The sequence below is a fragment of the Oncorhynchus nerka genome, linkage group LG23, assembly GCF_034236695.1.
Source record: "Oncorhynchus nerka isolate Pitt River linkage group LG23, Oner_Uvic_2.0, whole genome shotgun sequence".
In the NCBI taxonomy this organism is placed as follows: Eukaryota; Metazoa; Chordata; class Actinopteri; order Salmoniformes; family Salmonidae; genus Oncorhynchus; species Oncorhynchus nerka.
The window spans coordinates 43,519,523-43,543,909 of record NC_088418.1 but is presented as its reverse complement, the minus strand read 5'-3'; the positions used below and the strand labels follow the sequence as shown (position 1 = coordinate 43,543,909).

At 45.0% G+C, this 24,387-nt stretch overlaps 1 protein-coding gene across 3 annotated transcripts in view; it reads left to right on the top strand.

The window, feature by feature from the left end:
* Positions 1 to 6,254, top strand: part of LOC115106865 (cadherin EGF LAG seven-pass G-type receptor 1-like) — a 126,847-nt gene extending 120,593 nt beyond the window's left edge. For 2 of the 3 annotated variants that reach the window (XM_065008133.1, XM_065008132.1), the window contains exons 33-37: positions 84 to 190; positions 369 to 527; positions 796 to 1,062; positions 1,282 to 1,546; positions 3,345 to 6,254. In XM_065008133.1, coding sequence (XP_064864205.1) covers positions 84 to 190; positions 369 to 527; positions 796 to 1,062; positions 1,282 to 1,546; positions 3,345 to 3,372 — 826 coding nt within the window. In that variant the 3' untranslated portion in view covers positions 3,373 to 6,254. Of the gene's footprint in view, positions 1 to 83; positions 191 to 368; positions 528 to 795; positions 1,063 to 1,281; positions 1,547 to 3,311 lie in introns of all 3 variants that reach the window. The other variant, XM_029630033.2, reaches the window with a different exon arrangement.
* The last annotated feature ends 18,133 nt before the right edge of the window (positions 6,255 to 24,387 follow it).

The following is a 24,387-nucleotide window of genomic DNA, read 5'->3' as shown; positions in this document are numbered from 1 at the left end:
CTGCAGCTCTACAGTAAGTTGAAAGGCTCCAACGTGATTCCACCCAGCTGTGTAACTAACCTGTGTTTGGCTCTCTGATGTAGGGGTGACTCTGGCCAGAAGCACAGTGTATCGTCAGGGACAGCTAAAGCAGGACACACTGACCTGGACGGACCTCTGTTCCACAGGAACGGCACTAAAGGAGGAGACGGTAAGCCGTGATCTGATTCAAAACTCCGTCAAACTGTCCTTGTTAGAAGAGTTGATGGAGATGGTGTGTCGTCTTCACAGCAGTGAGCTGTGTGTCTGCATAATGTGTTCATGTGTTGCTCTTTCTCTCCCTTTTGTCTTTTGGTCTCCCTCTCTCTTTCTCTCTCTCTCGCTCTCAGACTCGGACTCGGACAGTGAGTTGTCTGTAGATGAACACAGCTCGTCCTATGCCTCGTCTCACTCTTCGGACAGCGAGGATGATGACATGGACATCGAGCCCAAGTGGAACAACGAGAGACCGCCTCTACACAGCACACCTAAAGGGTCCAGCATCAAAGGTAGCCGTCCATTTCTCATCAGTTAGCCGGAACGTCCATGGTCTCACTGCTCAGAAAGCACTGCAGTTTCTCTCATTTAGCTTTTTATTCATTCTTAATGACTCACTGGTAAGATGACATAAATATTAGAATTAGAGCTGGATTATAGTGCATTATACTGTGTTCTCAACAGTGTTATCAACATGATTTATTATTGTACTGTGGTATGGTAGTACTACCTACAACCAAAATACTGATTGGCTCATGTTTCTTCTTCCTCTGACCCCAGTGGAAGCAGTGTCCAATCATGTGAGGCCTCACTGGCCCAAGGAGGCGATGACAGCCAGTGACAGCGAGGATCCTGGGGGTGCAGAACGTCTGAGGGTGGAGACCAAGGTGAACGTGGAGCTGCACCAGGAGAACAAACACAACCACGTAGGAGAGAGAGGAGAGACACCCCAGGACAGGGAGACCCCCACTAGGGAGAATGGACCTCTCAGTCTACCCTCCAATGGGCCTCCCAGCCTGGGCACCCACCAGCCTGAGCCCAAGAAAGGTGAGAGATGTAGACAATTCCATCTTTTATTTGTTTCTTTTTTTGTTGGTGGGTTGGTTTGTGTGTTTGTTCATTCACTCACTCATTTGTTTGTTCATTCAATCATTCATCCAAGCATACACTACATTGGCCCTATAACTGAGTCTTTATTGATTTGTGAAAGCTTTGTTATTACACCTAAAACAAATGTCAAAAGATTCTGTATTTTTCCCATCTCAGGCATCCTGAAGAACAAGATCACGTACCCTCCTCCCTTGACCGACAAGAACATGAAGAACCGACTGCGTGAGAAGCTGAGTGACTACAACCCTCCATCCAAGACCCCCTCCGTGGCCTCCAACGACGGGGTGCACCCTGTATCTGTGGGCAACATCGCAATCATCAAGCCGCCGCTTGCCCCACGGCCACAATTACCACAGAATGGGGGCGTGGCTATGAGCATGAAGGCGATGACGACCAACGGAGGCCACGAATCAGACTCGGAGTGAGTGGGTAGTCGCGTGATGATGATGTCATAGTGTAATTCTTGTGTGTGGTGTTTTTCAATGGAACAGAGAATGTAGTGTCACTCAGCGTAAAGTGATGAATGATTCCTTTTTGCCTAAATAGTGAAGGATGAAGATTAGTTTTTTATGTCAGACTGCTTCTGAATGGTATTTCATTATCGACACTTTAATGACATGTATCTGCTGACCTGCATGTATTAGGTGAAGTTTTTACATGAGGACATATTTCGCTGTTGTCTATATGTACCGAATGAATGAAAGTTCCCATCCCACATTTGAATGCTGCACGTGGTTGTACACTGTCTAGTGGTGTTAGCCTGCATCCCTACCTGCACACATCTAACCCAGCATGTCTCCCTCTCCCCTCCCCTCCCTCTATCCTTCCCTCACTCCCTCTATCCTTACCTCACTCCCTCTATCCTTCCCTCACTCCCTCTATCCTTCCCTCCCTCCCTCTATCCTTCCCTCACTCCCTCTATCCTTCCCTCACTCCCTCTATCCTTCCCTCCCCTCCCTCTATCCTTCCCTCCCCTCCCTCTATCCTCCCCTCCACTCCCTCTATCCTTCCCTCACTCCCTCTATCCTTCCCTCCCTCCCTCTATCCTTCCCTCCCCTCCCTCTATCCATCCTTCCCTCCCCTCCCTCTATCCTTCCCTCCCCTCCCTCTATCCTTCCCTCCCTCCTGTATCTTTCCCTCCCCTCCCTGTATCCTTCCCTCCCTCCCTCTATCCTTCCCTCCCCTCCCTGTATCCTTCCCTCCCCTCCCTGTATCCTTCCCTCCCCTCCCTCTATCCTTCCCTCCCCTCCCTCTATCCTTCCCTCCCCTCCCTCTATCCTTCCCTCCCCTCCCTCTATTCTTCCCTCCCCTCCCTCTATCCTTCCCTCCCCTCCCTCTATCCTAACCTCCCTCCCTCCCTCTATCCTTCCCTCCCTCTATCCTTCCCTCCCCTCCCTCTATCCTTCCCTTCCCTCCCCTCCCTCTATCCTTCCCTCCCTCCCTCCCTGTATCCTTCCCTCCCTCCCTCCCTGTATCCTTCCCTCCCCTCCCTGTATCCTTCCCTCCCCTCCCTCTATCCTTCCCTCCCTCCTCCCTCTATCCTTCCCTCCCCTCCCTCTATCCTTCCCTCCCTCCCTCCCTCCCTGTATCCTTCCCTCCCTCCCTCCCTCTATCCTTCCCTCCCTCTATCCTCCCCTCCCTCTATCCTTCCCTCCCACCCCTCCCTCTATCCTTCCCTTCCTCCCTCTATCCTTCCCTCCCACCCCTCCCTCTATCCTTCCCTCTATCCTTCCCTCCCCTCCCTCTATCCTTCCCCCTCCCCTCCCTCTATCCTTCCCTCCCTCCCTCCCTCCATCCTTCCCTCCCTCCCTCCCTCCCCTCCCTCTATCCTTCCCTCCCTCCCTCCCTCCTCTCCCTCTATCCTTCCCTCCCACCCCTCTCCCTCCCTCCCCCTCCCTCTATCCTTCCTTCCCTCCCTCCCTCCCCTCCCTCCTCTATCCTTCCTTCCCTCCCTCCCTCCCCTCCCTCTATCCTTCCCTCCCTCCCCTCCCTCTATCCTTCCTTCCCTCCCTCCCTCCCTCCCCTCCCTATCCTTCCCTCCCTCCCTCCCTCTATCCCTCCCTCCCTCCCCTCCCTCTATCCCTCCCCTCCCTCTATCCTTCCCTCCCTCCCTCCCCTCCCTCTATCCTTCCCTCCCTCCCCTCCCTCTATCCTTCCCTCCATCCCTTTCTCTCTCCCCGGAACAGCGGCAGTAATGAAACTTCAATCTGACCCAGCAGGAAAACCAGAGTCTCTCTGCCCTTATGAGAGGAGAAAAGATGACCTCTCTCTGGAGTAGAGGAGAGTAAAGGAAGAAGACAAGAAAGGACAATGAAAAGGAAAAGAGGAGAAAACAAGAGAGTAAAGGAGAAAAGAGAGGTGGGAAAAGGATAGGCATAAAGAAAAAGAGAGAAGGCTTCATGCCTATGTGCAATGGAGAAGTGACCTCTCACCCTTGACCTCTCACCTTCATCTCCTAAGGAGAGCAGTATTCCTTCAGAGCCACACCTGCCGAACTGAACTAAAGACAAGGGAATGTATGTCAGACTAAACCAAGTAAAGGAGGAGGTCCTACCTACAGGACTAATGGAACCTCCTGTGCCAAACCACTAAAGAGGAGGTGAAGAAAGAGTCCATCCCCCAAAATGAGTGGCTCGCATTGGTTGGACAGAGACTCGAGAGCCTCAGGGCTGATACAGATATGGATATATGACCACTGTGTGCTGGTACAGTCAGTTGTAGTCCAGAGAAAGACTTCTAAGACTACAAGTCCCATAGAGGCCTACAGGAAGTTCAGGAGAAACTCAGAGACGTACCATGTGCCCTGTTCCTCCAAGCTACTCATAGAAAGAGGAATATAGCCTTTCACCCAGTGTGTTTAGAGTGTAATTAATATGTAGATATTTCAACAACAAAAAATCTATATTTTGTATTTGAACTGTGTCATCATGGATGAGAGACAAAAATACATGTTTGTAAATTGAAAAGAAAATGCTTTTGTAAAAACAACAATTCTAGAATCCCTTTCTGATTGTGGAGAAATCCCATCCTGTAATAGGACATGTTCTTCTGTGGCTCAGACTAGCAAACCTGTGCCTTATCACTGTGCAAACCATACCCATCCCAATGCCCCCTGAACACAGGTCAGCAGCACACACCCATTATTCTGCTTACCAAAGTAGGTAAAGAACCACTGCAGTACATATATGGTATGGAGTCTCTAATGTCAAGCTAACCACTACATAAGTAATACCTTTACAGCACTTCCTATCATGTGATCGGCACTGTACAAAATGTCTTTTTTTTTGTATGATCAAAGACACTGGAATTGTTTCGTAACATGTGTGTATTTATTTTTATGGTTTCAAGACACTGGGGGAAAAAATGATGATTGTAACTGTAAAATTAAAGAGGACAATTTTTTTTTAAGCAGTCTGAATTCCGACCTCAGACACATTACAAAAAAAAGAAAAGAAATACCCTTGAGGGAGATAAAACAGTGAAATGAGGATAACTGTGAACGAGGTAACGGAGGAAAGAAAAGAGATGTACTTTGAATGGAATTTTTGTTCCTTCAAAAAGGTAGTGTAGCTATGTCTTCAATGACTCCCTGTATATCATTACACTGTCCAAGGAATGTATTGTCTCTTTACACTCCTTGATACTGTCCTGTGCCAGGCACAACTGGGAGTGTATGTCTGGCTGGCTGATGGACTGTCTGCTGTGGGGTCCAAAGTCCAGACAGTGACTGAGGTCCAGGGCTAATCCTTTATGAAACAATGGTGCTTACTGGTCCTGCTGTGTGTGACCCTTCCGGGGTACCGTACTTTCTCTCACTCACTCACTCACTCACTCACTCACACTGTGTTATCCACTTGACAGGGGCAAAGTCAGTGTGTAATAGAAGAGACATTTCGTTGAGTGCGTTGAGTTTTTCCTGACACCCTGATAAAGGGTTTAGGTATTTTATCACACTTTCTTAGTCGTTCTCTGACAAATGGCTCAACGTTTATGGAGTAGGTGACCTGAGGTTTAAGCAATGAGTATTGATGATGACAAGGAGGAGGAGCAGGAATGTGTCCTGATTGAGACCAGACCCTGTATTCACAAAGCGTCTTAGGATAGCTGATCTTGGAACAGTTTTGTATTTTATATCATAATGGGTTATATGGATTTGATTTTACCAGGTAAGTTAACTGAGAACACTTTCTCATTTACCAATGACATGGGGAATAGTTACAGGGGAGTGGAGATTAATTAGGAGAAGCTGGGGATGATTATGTGGCCAGATTGGGAATTTAGCCAGGACACCGGGGTTAACACCCTTACTCTTACGATAAATGCCATGGGATCTTTATTTTTAGTGACCACAGAGAGACAGGACACCTGTTTAACGTCTCATCCGAAAGGTGGCACCCCACACATGGAAATGTCCCCAATCACTGAACTGGGGCATTATAAAAAATATTACCAGAGGAAAGAGTGCCTCCTACTACTGGCCCTCCAACACCCCTTCCAGCAGCATCTGGTCTCCCATCCAGGGACCGACCAGGACCAACCCTGCTTAGCTTCAGAGGACGGGGAGAACCTGAGCCTAGATCAGCACTCCTGCTCTGAGACCCCTTGTGAAAACGGGCCCTGACCCAGAAAGAAAAAAACGGGTTCCTAGTTATATAGACTTTTAACTATGACCCAGAGTTGTTCCTTACCAGGTGAGGTCAGGGAAAACCCCTGGCCCTGACCTAAATGGTGACACTCACAGCACCCTTTAAAGGGGCATTTGCAGTTGCTAAATACACCTGTGAGTTAATGATATGTACGCATTGATTCTTGAAGAATATAACTTATAAATGCCTCATGAGCTCAGTTCAACTGTCACACTCCATGAGAACCCAAAATATAAGCTTGTTTTTTTCCAATGTTTATAAACATGGTAAATGTAAACAAACACTGACTGTATAGCCTCATGCCATGGTTAAAACTATAATTTCGATACCATAGATGGTCAGTCTTTGCATCCGTAGCTCTGTATATGATTTTGAGTGGTTACATTTTTACCGAAACAGGCTGGGAAACCATGTGTTGTTGGTTTCAATTGCTGATTGCCACTTTAAAGTAAAGCCATGTGTTTTATTAAACATTTGACATCACACATTCTGCTCGTGTACATTTACATTTACATTTAAGTCATTTAGCATTCTGCTCAAATGTGCTTTATAACCCACCTAAAAACCCACCTAAAAAGCAGGCAGAATTATCCACATCTCAGACCTGAATTCCAAGGCAAGCGCCTCGCCCTTTTCAGCTTTTGGTATTTCAGCTCCAGCGCGACATCGCCTTCGCATGGAGTTGATCAGGCAGTTGATTCTGGTCTGTGGAATGTTGTCCCACTCTTCAATGGCTGTGTGCAAAGTTGCTGGATACTGGCGGGAACTGGAACACGCTGTCGTACATGTCGATCCAGAGCATCCCAAACATGCTCACTGGTTGGTGCACAGAGATAAGTTGCTGAGATCCTGAGGCCCATTGTTGTGCCATTCATCCACCGCCATCAACTCAGGCCCCATCTGTACACAATTCCTGGAAGCTGAACATGTCCCAGTTCTTCCATGGCCTGCATCTCTGTGAATTCAATTGACATCTATAAAATGCAATCGTGTTCCTTGTCCATAGCTTATGCCTGCCCATACCATAACCCAACATCCATCATGGGACACTGTTCACAACATTGACATTTTAGAGTGACCTTATTGTTCCCAGCACAAGGTGCACCTGTGTGTAATGATCATGCTGTTTAATCAGCTTCTTGATATGCCACACCTGTCAGGTGGATGAATTATCTTGGCAAAGGAGAAAATTTACAGGGATGTCAACAAATTTGTGCTCAAAATTTGAGAGAAATACACTTTTTGTGCGCATAGAAGGTACGATTTAGCAAAAAATTATACAGTAAGCAACTAATATCAACATACTACTCATCCATTTGAGAAGGCGTAATTAGTCACTTTCCTCTGCTCAGACATTGTGTGCATAAACCAATGGTTGCATGCCACATCATCGACTGACAAGTTTGCTATAAAATATGTGATAAACGGATACGTAAAATACATATTCCGGCGATGCAAGATCTGGCATGAGTCACCAACGCCTGGGCAGAGGAATGCGCAATATATCATCGATTGACAGATTGCTACAACATATGTGGGAAACTGAAACGTAAAATACTTATCCAGGCGTAGTAATACTTGGTTTGCATCTTCAACGCTAGGGCAGAAGAACGGGCCCATCGAATGCCCAAATTGCGCTTGTTCCCCGTTATTCGTACATTATTCGGATTATCAGCTGTTGTCGAACACACACATATATGGGTGTGAAAAACTATTTTCTTCCTCACTCGTGTGCGGTGAATTCTACTAGATGAAAAAACGACGTCAAAGATGATCTGTAATATTGACAAAATAACAGATGTGTGGACTGGAGTCGCATGACTTGGACTCGAGTCAGACTCGAGTTGCAAATATGATGATTTTAGACTCGACTTGACAAAATCAAAAAGACTTGCAACTCAACTTTGACTTTAACACCAATGACTCGTGACTTAAATTGGATTTGGGCCTTTTGACTTGAACGGACTTGATACCCTCCCCAAGCCCAAATATGAAAAATTATGCTATTTAAAAAAGTGTGCAGCGCATCAACTCTTCATTTAACAGATTACAGTTTGAATCGGACAGCAGCCAATCAAATTGTGCCAGCAGAGAGAAAAAATGCGCGTGGCAGTGCAGAGGACTACAGTGTTGCCAATTTAGCGACTTTGTCGCTATATTTAGCGAGTATTCAGACCCCTCTAGCGACACATTTTCAAAAAAGAGACTAGTGACAAATCTAGCGACTTTTTCTGGTGTTATTGGAGACTTTTGGAGACTGACGCGAAAGCACGTATCGTTCTTACTCTTCTCAACGAGCAGCGGGTGCTGCCGTGGGCCCCACCCATGTCCCAAAGCACTCACAGGCAGCCCAGTCCTCGAGCAGCAGTCCCACCCAGCTGCAGTCAGAGCAGGAGATGTTCACCCCTCCTCGTTCAGACTGCAAATGAATCGTGCATGTGGGAAGCCGACGCTGCCAGATCCCGCCCTGGCTTACATTTTAAAAAACAATTAACCTGAATCAGGGCCAGACTAGGTTATCATAATTTTCTCACATTGCCACTGACAGTTTTTTTCTATTGTCTCTTTTTGGTCCATTTAGATTGTATACAAAAAAATGTTATGGTTAAAAATGTTCATGTTTTACTGTGACTTGTGGTAGGCTCCTAAGTGGACCATAAGGGTAAAAACCAAACCAAATTAAGAAAACTAAACATTTATTTTATTTTATACAAATAATTTAAAAAATAAGTAACTCTGCCAAAAACTCTGTTTTGGGTCATTTTTGCTGGTCTCAAGCCCCCAATCAAGGAGGGCTGGAATTGTGACATTTAAAAAAAAAAATTGACAGAAGAAAGTTAATTTGTTGTTCTAAACATATTTAGGGTGTTTTTTACTCACTTTTTGTCTCTCCCACGACGTTACTCCTCTCTCCTACAGCATCCATCACAATTACATGCATAAGGCCAATTATGCAAATTAGGTGATGGCATCATTTAGCGACTTCTAGCGACTTTTTGGACAGCCAATAGCTACTTTCCTTACTGAGGAGTTGGCAACACTGCAGAGGAACGTCGGCAGTTGAATTCAGACTGAGCCCTTGGAAAGATGCACCTAATCTTTGCACCTAAAATTGAGCTACAACTGGTAGCTGCTGTTCCTAAAACCATTGACATATGTTAGCCTACTGTAACCCCACACAGGGGTGTGTTAAGGTTGGGCGATTGTGTACACGCCTACATCGCCCGATTCCGCCCCGTAGCGATCCTTGATAGTCGAGTGGGTGGTGCAGTGCAGGTTTTATCTCCCATCTTTGGGATCTGTATATTTTTCACAGACTTTCAGGGAAGGGTTCAAATTGTAGGCCTACTTGAAGTTCAGTAGCAGTTGTTTTGATGTACCTTTTAGCAAATGATTGTAACTTTATGGCAGGATTATTTTAGGTGTCTAGATATATCTGGAGAGAGAGAGCACTACAATATTTAGGTTTTGTCATATTGATGTCTTTCTCATGGCTACCCATGTATTTCCATGGAGATAAAGTTTATTTGGAAAATAAATATACTGTAGATATTTTTAAAAGCATTCATGATTTGTGTACATTTAATATACTAACTATTATTCTTGTTAAAAATATGAAATGGTATTACATTTGGTGAAGAGCACATTATGAAAGTCTCAAGTTTAGGACTTGAGACTTGCCTTGTCGGTCTTGACTTGAGACTTGACTCGGACTTGCCTGTCTAGGGACTTGAGTGCTAAGACTTGAGACTTGTAAAACAATGACTTGGTCCCTCTGAAAAATAGCCAAGTGACTTCTCTGACAATGGAAATATACGTCCTCAATTGATTGAAAGCAGGCGAGATCAGGTGGGGCCATTCTAGCCAATGAGAGGGCAGATACTCGTGGGGAACAACAGGCACAGCTTTAGTCCTTTTTTCAAATGCCACATGCATTCACTTATATCAGTACATTTGTAACAGCCTAAACATTATCAAACTTCTATTCAATCAAATACGCCTCCCCTAATTTGACACGCTCTCATAGACCTCCATACAAAGGGTTTGTCTCATGCGGACAGTGTAAATCCTCTCGCTTTGCCTATTCCTATTCCAAAGTTTATTTGGAAAATAAATATACTGTAGATATTTTTAAAAGCATTCATGATTTGTGTACATTTAATATACTAACTATTATTCTTGTTAAAAATATGAAATGGTATTACATTTGGTGAAGAGCACATTATGAAAGTCTCAAGTTTAGGACTTGAGACTTGCCTTGTCGGTCTTGACTTGAGACTTGACTCGGACTTGCCTGTCTAGGGACTTGAGTGCTAAGACTTGAGACTTGTAAAACAATGACTTGGTCCCTCTGAAAAATAGCCAAGTGACTTCTCTGACAATGGAAATATACGTCCTCAATTGATTGAAAGCAGGCGAGATCAGGTGGGGCCATTCTAGCCAATGAGAGGGCAGATACTCGTGGGGAACAACAGGCACAGCTTTAGTCCTTTTTTCAAATGCCACATGCATTCACTTATATCAGTACATTTGTAACAGCCTAAACATTATCAAACTTCTATTCAATCAAATATGCCTCCCCTAATTTGACACGCTCTCATAGACCTCCATACAAAGGGTTTGTCTCATGCGGACAGTGTAAATCCTCTCGCTTTGCCTATTCCTCTCTTTTATTTATTTAACTAGGCAAGTCAGTTAAGAACAAATTTATATTTACAATGACGGCCTACACCGGCCAGACCCTAACCCGGACGATGCTGGGCCAGTTGTGCACTGCCCTATGGGACTCCCAATCACAGCCGGTTGTGATACAGCCTGGAATCGAACCAGGGTCTGTAGTGACGTCTCTAGCACTGAAATGCAGTGTCTTAGACCACTGCGCCACTCGGGAGCCTCTCTGATGACATCCGGGCATTTAAAGTATAGGCTAATTGATTTTCAAATGTTCTGCCCTGCATGCATTGTTTGTAGTTTTCCTCTGGACATTTAGGAGAATCTTACAGAACTGCGTGCAGAATTTCCATGGGGTGTTCGTCCCAGTCGGTGGAATCTTGTTTTACAAGTGGAAACCCACTCCTCGCTGCATAAAATGCAAATGGTTCAATGACACATTCAATTAGTTTTAGCCAAATTTGTATAGGAATTTCAATTTGAATGAGCTTTTTTATTCTGTAGAATGCCCTGCGTGCTTTCTCAGTTCATTCACTGCCTCATTTAGGTGTCCAGTTGAGCTTATTGTTTTATTGTAGCGTGTGAAGTACTCTATGGGCCTATATTGTAACCATCGATGGCCACTAAATTATCACCAGCAGATCTCTTGTTAAACATAAATATGTGCTAAATTCATCCGCACAGCTGATCTCAATTGCAACCATGCCCTCATCTCCACTCCCTAAAAGCTAGTGTTACCCTAAAAGCTTGCCTCCGAAGTGTTTCAAGATGTTTTGCCCTCTGGTGGGTATTATCATCAGAACAACTTTGTCCTACTTTTTGAGCAGTCTCGGAGCGATTTATCTATGAGACAATTATTCCGTACAACTGAAATAAAGTATTTCCTAATTTCATAGGAAAAATAGCCACGGGGGGATGTGCCCCCCAATATTCAGAACAGGTCAATTCGTCCCCTACAATAATTGATTTAAAATCAATGTTCGTTAGGGCCCCCCCTAACGAGCTATAAAAAGTACATTTTTCTCTCTGCTCATGGCGAAATATGTAGAATTGCAGGAAATTAGCTTTAAAACGGCAACATTCTTTTAGCCTAATGACAAAATGTTTTGAAATGCAGGAAGTTAGCTGTTTCCCCGCTCAAAAAGTAGTTTTCCGTAAAACGTTTTTATTTTCGGGGGGCTTTGCTTTACCATTATACTCCTCATTTCGTACACTCATTCTTTGTAGGAACACCAGTCAGCCATGACCACTGTCAGTAGCTCAAACACGGAGTTTACCTTGGACTTTCTTCACACACTTGGCTAATCCAACTCCGGTAAGAACATCTGCCTCTCTCCCATGGTCCACCTGGGGGCCAAACGAGACTCTTCTGCTCTGATGAATCCGGTGCACAGTCACAAAGGAATATTTTAGAAATACTTTATCATCAACATTCAACGGTGAAACAGGCCTGTAAAAAGCACACATCAAGTAGTCTTCACCTCTTTCGCTGGAGTTAATTGTCCCGCTGTGGAGTGGTTCTACGTTTGAATTGTTTGTCCACAGATAAAAATGAAAGATTGTTCAACCAGGAAATGTCAACGAAAATCCCAGACTGGTTCTTGTGAATGCTCTGTACTTTAAAGCAACTTAGTCACGCACATTCTCCAGTGCTCGTACCTCTGACCATCCATTTAAAATCAACCAGGTGAGTGTTCTCCCTTTAAGCAGCACTGGAATAGAGAATAAACATCTGAAATCCTGTCTATTGGCATTTCAAATGACCCCACTACTAAAGGTACAGAACCTTCCAGTTAGCCTATACTGACATAGAAGACAGAACATGAATAAAACCACTACTGAAGATTGATAACCTCCAAGTACAACTGAAAGTATAGAGCCTTACAACATCTATAGAGTTGAACTAGTTAAATGTGTCAATTAGCCAGCTAGCTTGGGTGCTTGACTGCCGTTGTAAGATCAGAAGATCAACCGTTCTCTTCAGCCAGCGCGTCCAGTATGTGTTCTGGATTAGCAAACAGACAACGCTCTGAATTCACAAATTACCCAGAGCGCACTCTAACACACTGGAGGAATATTTACGAAGGCACCTGACAGAGTGAGAAAAATGAAGCTTGTACAGGATAAAAAATACTCTAAAACATGCATACTGTTTGAAATACTTCCAAACCATGTAACTTTGTGTCCTGAATACAAAGCATTATGTTTAGAGCAAATCCAACACAACACATCACTGAGTACCTACCACTTCATATTTCAAGCATGGTGGTGGCCACATCATGTTATGGGTATGCTTGTAAAGTTGTTTTCATTGCAAGTTTAAAGCGTACTGTTAGCTGGCTAGCTAACGTTAGCTGGCTCGCTAGCTAACATTACGTATAGGGTCTGTGTAGAAACCATTTGGATTTCTAGTTATAGCCTAATGTTAAAAAAGATAGATAACATTGAATCTAGTTGGGGTGATGACGGGTCATTTATTGGACTAGCTAAAGTGGATTTTTGCTACTACATCACTTTTACACTTGACATCTTTGGTTGTTTACTACACTACCTTACACTGTTTAACACCTGGCCTTACGTGAATACTTAAAGAGATGGGTTGAGCTAAGGCTTAAGAAGATGTGAATGGTGCTGAATGGGTGTAGACAAAGAAGAGCTATCCAGTAGGTGTACCAAAACATTCAAGGACCATGTTATGAGTACCCCCCTATCCACATCGAATTGGTCCACCCACACAGACAGCGTGGTGAAGAAGGCGCAGCAGCGCCAACCTCAGGAGGCTGAAGAAATTCGGCTTGTCACCAAAAGCACTCACAAACTTTTACAGATGCACAATCGAGAGCCTGTCGGGCTGTATCACCGCCTGGTATGGCAACTGCTCCGCCCACAACCGTAAGGCTCTCCAGAAGGTAGTGAGGTCTGCACAATGCATCACCAGGGGCAAAAACTACCTGCCCTCCAGGACACCTACACCACCCGATGTCACAGGAAGGCCATAAAGATCATCAAGGACAACAACCACCCGAGCCACTGCCTGTTCACCCCGCTATCATCCAGAAGGCGAGGTCAGTACAGGTGCATCAAAGCTGGGACCGAGACACAGCTTCTATCTCAAGGCCATCAGACTGTTAAAAAGCCATCACTAACCTTGAGTGGCTGCTGCCAACATACTGACTCAACTCCAGCCACTTTAATAATGGAAAAATGTGTGTAAAAAATGTATCACTAGCCACTTTAAACAATGCCACTTAATATAAGGTTTACATACCCTACATTACTCATCTCATATGTATATACTGTACTCGATACCATCTACTGCATCTTGCCTATGTCGTTCTGTACCATTAGTCATTCATATATCTTTATGTACATATTCTTCATCCCTTTACACTTGTGTGTATATGGTAGTTGTTGTGAAATTGTTAGGTTAGATTACTCGTTGGTTATTACTGCATTTTCGGAACTAGAAGCACAAGCATTTGGCTACACTCGCATGAACATCTGCTAACCATGTGTATGTGATTTGATTTCCAACAGAGGCTGGGAGACAAATTCAACATTTCAACATGAGCTTACCAAGATGACATTGAATGTTCCTGAGTGGCTTAGTTACAGTTTTGAAAATCAATGGCAAGACTTGAAAATGGCTGGCTAGCGATGACCAACAACCATCTTGACAGAGTTTAAAGAACTTGTAAAAGAATAATGTGTGCAAAGCTGTTAAAGACTTACCCAGAAAGACTCACAATTGTGGTCGCTGCCAAAGGTGATTCTAACACAAATTGATTCAGGGGGTTGAATAAATTATATCTAATATATAGTATTAGTGTTTTATTTTCCATTAATAACAACAACAACAACACAATGTATTTTGTATAGATCGTTGACAAAAATGAATGACAATTAAATCCATTTTATTCCCACTTTGTAACACAACAACATGTGGTAAAAGTGAACGGAATGTGAATACTTTCTGAAGTTAACCTGTTCTATTATAAGTGGTCTCTTCCATCCTTATGTCAAAGCTGGAAAAAGAGCTGACACCAGAGAAAATTAACTAGTGGACGGACAGGAGAAACATGGATGCCGACACTAAGGTCACCGTCAACCTTCCTAAATTCCCTCTTTCACCTATTTTAACACCTGATTTACTTTTTTTTTTAAAGACATCTCAATAGGTCCAGGGCTTTCCTCTTTTCTTCTATATTGCTTGTCTATTGTTCCTCAAGGGGGAGGCCAATGACAGGAATTATTCCCATCAGACCAACTCCTTCAATGCTCTACTTCTTGAAGTTTGCCAAAAATACATATATTTTGGTATAAAATGTATTTTTTTTACCCTTTAGTGTGTGTACTTTACTGTATTTATATTTGGGATATCGCTTTCAACAGTAAAAGTTTTTTTTTTTAAACGTCGCTGGAGGATGTCTTTAAAGTTGAGGACAACCAAGACCATCTGTCTCAACTTGACGTGACTAACATGTTTGACAATGACAAGGCAAACCTGTCTGGGATGAACCGAACAAAAGCTGACGCATGTAGTGGGGTTAATGCGAGGCAGATCACGTTATCCTAAAAAGAGGTACTACTTCAATGCAGACCACCCCTTACTCTTCTTCACCAGACACAAGACACACTCCATCCTCTTCCTCTGCAGATTTGTGTCTACTACAGAAGCCCTGAAGTCCACCCCACCCCCCAAAAAAAGAATTGAACTCTTGGAATTATCTCGTCTGAATGACTTACGATCTCGTTGGAACGACTTAGTATCTCATTTTGATTTTTTTTTACTAAGTCATTCCAACAAGATATTTAGCAAGGCCACACTTACCTGGACCACACTTAGCAAGGCACAATTAGTACGAAGTAAGTGGAAATGCTAGAATGGTCTTGCTGAAGCAAGGCACACTAATAAGTACAGTACGTTGTGTGAGGGAAAGTGAGGGAACGTCAGTCAGCCCAGAGACAACAGGCTCTACCTCAGGTGACAGAGCTGGTGTGGGACAAAGACAGTTGAGGATGCGTGCAGGTAGTAATGGGGGTGTTAAGGATAGAGGTAGTCTTGGGGGCACCTGAGACCAAGAGCTTTAAAAATCTCAAGATGTTGTGCTCTCGAGGTTGTGATAAAAAAAAAATGCACAAAATGTCAGTGTTTTTCGGTCTGAGATGAACAATCAGCCAATACTCCTTTTATTTCATACTCTTCAGAATCATATGTTCACTGTATAATCACACTCCGTGTGTATCGTTGGGGGTTAAATAGGAGACACTTTAGCCTCCTCAGAAGACTGGCACTGACCTTTCCTCTCTAAATGATCTCTGCCCCACCTGAGTATCTCTCAGGCACTGTTATCATTTGAGTAATTCATCTTCCTGTAGGCGGGCCCATGGTGGCACCACTGGAAGACAGTGCCATACAGCAGATACACAGACTTCAGCAAACTGTCCTCCTTGTCGGCTCAAAAAAGCCCATGACAATGATCCTACACCGCCATCTATTGGTTGTGAAATAGTATCACAACAAGTACATTCTCTTTCAGATACATTCATCTCACCTGCCCTGCAACAATAGATACCAGGGCTGATGGGTAGGGGTAAGGGCCCTGATTGAATACCTCTTGGTATGCTCTACTTGTCTTAAATCTGGACTAAGGGCTCCCTTTTAGGATTTTCTCTGGCGTGTGTGAAGTCTAGACTACACACACGCAAACACACGCACAGTTAGTGTCACTGAAATGTAAAAAGTCACCCCTGCCGCCTCTTTCGAGGGGTGTCACCCCTGCCGCCTCTTTCGAGGGGTGTCACCCCTGCCGCCTCTTTCGAGGGGTGTCACCCCTGCCGCCTCTTTCGAGGGGTGTCACCCCTGCCGCCTCTTTCGAGGGGTGTCACCCCTGCCGCCTCTTTCGAGGGGTGTCACCCCTGCCACCTCTTTCGAGGGGTGTCACCCCTGCCGCCTCTAAGTGAGGCGTGTCAAACATACGCGAGGGGGATCAATCTGGCCCACAGGTGGTTTGAGCTAAAACAAGATATAAAAAAAGACCAAATGGAAAGTGTCTAGAATGGAGATACATTTATACCATTTCTGACTGTATCCATCTCTCTAAATCACGGAAATTAAAGCTAAACAGTCAGTGACATTGTGTTGGTTCAGGATTATATTTTTTTTTGGGGGGGGGGGGGGGGTCATTTAAGATGCTCTTTGACGAGGTACTGTTTCAGGTGTTTTCAGAAGATAGGCAGGGACTCGACCTCGTTGAAGCCCGAATGCGGAGTTGGACACCCCTGATCTAAACTCAACCATCTCTGCACACCAGCCTCTTGACATCTTACAATGTATTTACATCCATTAAGGTTGCCAAGGCAGCAGCTACTCTTCCTGGGGTACAGCAACATTAAGGCAGTTACATTACATGACCAAAAGTATGTGGACACGTTCTCCTCGAATATCTCATTCCAAAATCTTTGTGCAGACCAGTCAAGTTCTTCCACACTGATTTCGACAAACCGTCTAAGTATGGACCTCGGTTTGTGGACGAGGGCATTGTCATGCTGAAACAGAGAAGGACTTCCTCCAAACTGTTGCCACAAAGTTGGAAGCATCGTCTAGAATATCATTGTATGCTGGAGCAGTATTATTTCCCTTCACTGGAACGAAGGTGCATAGCCCGAACCATATGAAAAACAGCCCCAGGACATTATTCCTCCTCCACCAAACTTTACAGTTGGCACTATGCATTTGGGAAGGTAGCATTCTCCTGGCATCCACCAAACCCAGATTCGTCCATAGGATTACCAGATGGTGAAGTGTGATCCAACGGTGGCGAGCTTTACACCCCCTCCCAGCCGTGTGTGGGTGCTTGGCCATGGAAACCCATTTCATGAAGCTCCCAACGAACAGTTATTGTGCTGATGTTGCTTCCAGTGGCAGTTTGGAACTTCGTAGTGAGTGCTGTAACAGACAGACAATTTTTAAGCAATACGCGCTTCAGCACTCAACTTTGAACGTTTCTTCAAATGCAGTCGCAAAAAACATAATGTGCTATGATGAAACTGGCTCTCATGAAGATCGCCACAGAAAAGGAAGAACCAGAGTTAAGTTAATTCGAGTTACCAGCCTCAGATTGCATAGAGTTCAAGTAAAAGACACATCTCAACATCAACTGTCCATTAGAGACTGTGAATCAGGCCTTCATGGTCAAATTGCTGCAAAGAAACCACTACTAAAGGACTCCAATAAGAAGAAGAGTCTTGCTTGGGCCAAGGAACATCAGCAATGGACAGTATACCGGTGGAAATATGTTCTTTGGCCTGATGAGTCCAAATTGTTTGTTCTAACCGCCTTGTCTTTGTGAGACGAAGAGTAGGTGAACGGAGGATCTCCACATGTGTGGTTCCCACCGTGAAGCGTGGAGGAGGTGTGATGGTGTGGGGATGCTTTGCTGATGACACTCTAAAAATTGTCAAAAACTCCAGCCATTCTAATCATAGACTGTTCTCTCTGCTACGGCATGGCAAGTGGAACCGGAGCACCAAGTCTAGGTCCAAAAGGTTCTCAACAGCTTCTACCTCCAAGCCATAAGACTCCTGAACAGCTAATCAAATGGCTACCCAGACAATTTGCATTGCCCCCCACCACCCTTTTACGCTGCTGCTATTCTCTGTTTAATATCTATGCATAGTCACTACCTACATAGTCACTACCTACATGTACATATTACCTCAAGTACCTCAACTAACCGGTGACATTGACTCTGTACCAGTACCCCCTGTATATAACCTCCACATTGACTCTGTACCAGTACCCCCTGTATATAGCCTCCACATTGACTCTGTACCAGTACCCCCTGTATATAGCCTCCACAATGACTCTGTACCAGTACCCCCTGTATATAGCCTCCACATTGACTCTGTACCAGTACCCCCTGTATATAGCCTCCAAATTGACTCTGTACCAGTACCCCCTGTATATAGCCTCCACATTGACTCTGTACCTGTACCCCCTGTATATAGCCTCCACATTGACTCGGTACCAGTACCCCCTGTATATAGCCTCCACATTGACTCTGTACCAGTACCCCCTGTATATAACCTCCACATTGACTCTGTACCAGTACCCCCTGTATATAGCCTCCACATTGACTCTGTACCTGTACCCCCTGTATATAGCTTCCAAATTGACTCTGTACCAGTACCCCCTGTATATAGCCACCACAATGACTCTGTACCAGTACCCCCTGTATATAGCCTTCACATTGACTCTGTACCAGTACCCCCTGTATATAGCCTCCACATTGACTCTGCACCTGTACCCCCTGTATATAACCTCCACATTGACTCTGTACCTGTACCCCCTGTATATAGCCTCCACATTGACTCTGTACCAGTACCCCCTGTGTATAGCCTCGCTATATGTTATTTCTCTGCTGCCCTTTAATTATTTGTTACTTTTACTTCTTATTTTTTACTTATCTATTTTTTACTTAACACATTTTTCTTAAAACTGCATTGTTGGTTAAGGGCTTGTAACTAAGCCTTTCACTGTAAGGTCTACCTACACCTGTTGTATTCGGGGCATGTGACAAATAATTGGCCAACTTTCTGGAATCTTTCAGAGCTATAATCAGTTCTTTGAAATCAATTTTCAGCAGTTGGCCCTCCTAATGTCGTTTGACCCCACATGGACTATCGACAGTCGACAGTGTCAGCTCCCAGCAGCTGTCGTAGAACGGTCAGAAGCAGCCTTGTAATGTCCTGTACTCATTCTCCAGGATAGCACAGGGTTTTTACCACAGGAACCAAGATGTTTCTTACCATAGAGCTGCCGATGATGACAGCTGGTGCAATGGCTGAGGAGGTCTGTCCGTTCTTTTGCCTCGAGCGGTTTCGGAAACTCCTCGAGGACCGAAGAGTGGTGGGGCCCGATGGACCCAAGCCAGCTGTAGTCTTGGCCTCGCGGTCTGATGAAGTGGGGAGCTCTGAGGATCTGAACCCGAGCTAGAAGCCACCGGAGAGGGAAACGGAACAGAGGACGAAGGAACAGGTACCTCAGGAGGTAAGGCAATAAATAGGCCGTAGTGGCAAGTCATTCTAATTTAGCAATTAAACACTGGAGTGATAGATGTGCAGAAGATGAATGTAGTAGAGATACTGGTAGAGATACTGGGGTACAAAGGAGCAAAAAATAAATAACAATATTGGGATGCGGTAGTTGGATGGGCTATTTACAGATGGGCTATATACAGGTGCAGTGATATGTGAGCTGCTCTGACAGCTGGTGCTTAAAGTTAGTGAGAGGGATACAGTATGAGTCTCCAGCTTCAGTGATTTTTGCAATTCGTTCCAGTCATTGGCAGCAGAGAACTGGAAGGAAAGGCAGCCGAAGGAGGAATTGGCTTTGGGGGTGACCAGTGAAATATACCTGCTGGAGCGCGTGCTACGGGTGGGTGCTGCTATGGTGACCAGTGAGCTGAGATAAGGCGGGGCTTTACCAAGCAAAGACTTATAGATGACCTGGAGCAGTGGGTTTGGTGACGAACATAAAGCGAGGGTCAGCCAATGAGAGCATACAGGCCACAGTGGTGGGTAGTATATGGGGCTTTGGGTGACAAAATGGATGGCACTGTGATAGACTGCATCCAATTTGCTGAGTAGAGTTTTGGAGGCTATTTTGTAAATGACATCGCCAAAATCAAGGATCGGTAAGATAGTCAGTTTTACGAGGCTATGTTTGGCAGCATGAGTGAAGGATTATTTTTTGCGAAATAGTGGCTAGGAGAGTTTACAGGAAGGAGAGTTTACAGTCTAACAAGACACAGGTATTTGTAACTGTCCACATGTTCTAAGTCTGAACATTCCAGAGTAGCGATGCTGGACGGGAGGGCAGGTTCGGGCAGCGATCGGTGGAAGAGCATGAATTTAGTTTTACTTGCATTTATGAGCAGTTGGAGCCCATGGAAGGAGAGTTGTATGGCATTGAATCTCGTCTGGAGGTTAGTTAACACAGTGTCCAAAGAAGTGCCAGAAGTATACAGAATGGTGTCGTCTGCATAGAGGTGGATCAGAGAATCACCAGCAGCAAGAGCGACATCATTGATGTATACAGAGAAAAGAGTTGGCCCGAGAAATGAACCCTGTGATAGCCCCATAGAGACTGCCAGAGGTCCAGACAACAGGCCCTCCTATTTGACACGCGGAACTCTGTTTGAGAAGTAGTTGGTGAACCAGGCAAGGCAGTCATTTGAGAAACCAAGGCTGTTGAGTCTGTCGATAAGAATGTGGTGATTGACAGAGTCGAAAGCCTTGGCCAGGTCGATGAATACGGCTGCGCAGTATTGTCTTTTATCAATGGCGGTTATGATATGGTTTAGGACCTTGAGCGTGGCTGAGGTACACCCATGACCAGCTCAGGACCCAGATTCCATAGCGGAAAAGGTACGGTGGGATTCGAAATGGTCGGTGATCTGTTTGTTAACTTGGTTTTCGAAGACCTTAGAAAGGCAGGGTAGGATAGATATAGGTCTGTAACAGTTTGGGTCTGGAGTGTCTCCCCCTTTGAAGAGGGGGAAGACCACGGCAGTTTTCCAATCTTTGGGGATCTCAAACGATACGAAAGGGAGTTGAATAGGCTAGTAATAGGGGTTGCAACAATTTTGGCGGATAATTTTAGAAAGAGAGGGTCCATATTGTCTAGCCCAGCTGATTTGTAGGGGTCCAGATTTTGCAACGCTTTCAGAACATCAACTATCTGGATTTGGGTGATGGAGAAATGGGGAGGCTTGGGCAAGTTGCTGTGGGGGGTGCAGTGCTGTTGATCGGGGTTGGGGTAGCCAGGTGGAAAGCATGGCCAGCCATAGAAAAATGCTTATTGAAATTCTCAATTATTGTGGATTTATCGGTGGGGACAGTGTTTCCTAGTCTCAGTGCAGTGGGCAGCTGGGAGGAAGTGCTCTTATTCTCCATGGACTTTACAGTGTCCCAGATATTTTGGGAGTTTGTGCTACAGGATGCAAATTTCTGTTTGAAAAACTGCCTGTGTATTGATTCCTAAATTCCCTGAAAAACGTCCCTGAAAAGTTGCATATCGCGGGGTCTATTCGATGCTAATGCAGTACGCCACAGGATGTTTTTCTGCTGGTCAAGGGCAGTCAGGTCTGGAGAGGGCTATATCTGTTCTTGTTTTTTTTTTTTATGAATGGGGCATGCTTATTTAAGATGGTGAGGAAAGCACTTTTAAAGAATATCCAGGCATCCTCTACTGACGGAATGAGGTCAATATCCTTCTAGGATACCCGGGCCAGGTCGATTAGAAAGGCCTGCTCTCTGAAGTGTTTTAGGGAGCGTTTGACAGTGATGAGGGGCGGTCGTTTGACCGCAGACCCATTACAGACGCAGGCAATAAGGCAGTGATCGCTGAGATCCTGGTTGAAGACAGCAGAGGTGTATATAGAGGGCAGGTTGGTCAGAATGATATCTATGAGGGTGCCCGTGTTTACGGATTTGGAGTTGGACCTGGTAGGTTCATTGATACATTTGTGTGAGATTGAGGGCATCTAGCTTAGATTGTAGGACGGCCGGGGTGTTAAGTATGTCCTAGTTTAGGTCACCTAATAGTACGAGCTCTGAAGATAGATGGGGGGCAATTCACATATGGGGTCCAGGGCACAGCTGGGGGCAGAATGTGGTCTATAACAAGCGGCAACGGTGAGAGACTTGTTTTTGGAAAGGTGGATTTTTAAAAGTAGAAGCTCAAATTGTTTGGGCACAGACCTGGAAAGTAAGACAGAACTCTGCAGTAGATTGCAACTCCTCCCCCTTTGGCAGTTCTATCTTTTCGGAAAATGTTATAGTTAGGGATGGAAATTTTTGGTGGCCTTCCTAAGCCAGGATTCAGACACGGCTAGGACATCCGGGTTGGCAGAGTGTGCTAAAGTAGTGAATAAAACAAACTTAGGGAGGAGGCGTCTAATGTTAACATACATGAAACCAAGACTTTTACAGTTACAGAAGTTAACAAATGATAGTGCCTGGGGAATGGGAGTGGAGCTAGGCACTGCAGTGCCTGGATGAACCTCTACATCACCAGAGGAACAGAGGAGGAATAGGATAAGGGTACGGCTAAAGGCTATAAGAACTGGTCGTCTAGTGCGTTAGGAACAGAGATTAAAAGGAGCAGGTTTCTGGGCACGGAAGAATAGATTCAAGGCGTAATGTACAGACAATGGTATGGTGGGATGTGAATACAGTGGAGGTAAGCCTAGGCATTGAATGACAATGAGAGAGGTTTTGTCTCTAGAGACATCAATTAAACCAGGTGAGGACACCGCATGTGTGGGAGGTGAAACAAAGGGCTAGCTAAGGCATATTGAGCAGGGCTGGTGGCTCTACAGTGAAATAAGACAACAATCACTAACCAAAACAGCAATGAACAAGGCATATTGACATTAAGGAGAGGCACGTGTAGCCGAGTGATCATAGGGACCAGTGGGTAGCTAGGAGAGCTGGAGACACGACGATTCAGACAGCTAGCAGTCCGGGGCTAGCAGAAGGGTCTTTGGGGGACGTTGCGACGGAAGAGTCTGATGTAGCCCCCTCGGATGGTTACGTCAGCAGACCAGTCGTGTTGGATCGGCAGGGCTCCGTGTAGGCAGTAAAAGGGTCCAGGCCAATTGGCAAAATAGGTATTGTAGCCCAAGAAATTGGCTGATGGTCCTCTTCAGCTAACAGTCCAATATGCTCTAGACAGCTAGCGTGCTGCTGCTAGCAGGCTAGCGTATGGGCCTTCAGGGGACGTCGCGACGGAGGAGCCTGTTGATACCCCTCGGGCGGTTTATGTCGGTAGACCAGTTGTGATGGATCGGCGGAGCTCCGTGTCGGCAGTAAAAGGGGTCCAGGCCAATTGGCAAAATATAAATGTATTGTAGCCCAAGAAGTGGCTGATGGACCTCTTCAGCTAGCCGGGAGATGGGCCTAGCACGAGGCTAGTTCCAGGCTCACTGGTGCTTGCTTCTGGACAGAGACGTTAGCCAGGGGGTAGCTACTCGGATAGCAGCTAGCTAGCTGTGATGATCCAGGTGAAAAGGTTTAGAGCTTGCGGTAGGAATCCGGAGATGTGGAGAAAAAGCGGTCCGATATGCTCTGGGTTGAATCGCGCTGTTCAGACTGGCAGGACTTGACCGGGCTAAGGTTAGCTGATGACCGCTAGCAGTGGCTAACTGACTACTAGCTAGTTAGCTGGCTAGCTTCTGTTTGGTGTTCCGGTTCTAAAATATAGAAAATAGCAGATCCATACCACATTGGGTAAGGCGGGTTGCAGGAGAGTATGTTGAAACTGAGGTTAAAAATATTAAAAATATATACGAAGGAAAAAATATATACACACGGGACAGGACAAGACAAACTGCCACGCCATCTTGGAGACCCTTTTGGGTTGGGATCCCTGCAAAGTACCGGCCAGTCGGCTGCGGAGAGACCCATCGTGGCGGCGACACTTCCACCAAACCAGAGCGGCATCCAGCTACTGGGGTAGAAGAGAAAGAAAAAGTAGGCGGGCATGGATTCCCCAGTAGCTCGTGTAAGTTATCTTCTTGACAGGGAATTCTCACCTTGTCTGAGAGAGAATTACATGTCTATCAAAAATGTCAGCCCAAGATGAGTCTAAAAGAAACACACAACTCATTCGAATTGTTGTAAAATTCACAATGTGTTAAGTGAAATGAATGTCAACTCATCAGATATAGAAATAGGATATCGATATATCAAATATCATTATCAACGGCTGGGGTCACTTTACGTCCAGGTAATGGACGTAAAGTTTATTTTTACAATTGACATGCATATCAATTCATATCTGATCTCCTTTCTATCTCTTACAAAATGTCTAATCTCATTTCCCCTCATACAATTGTGTGTTTACATCATTAAAGCAGCACCAACCCCTCCAAGCTGT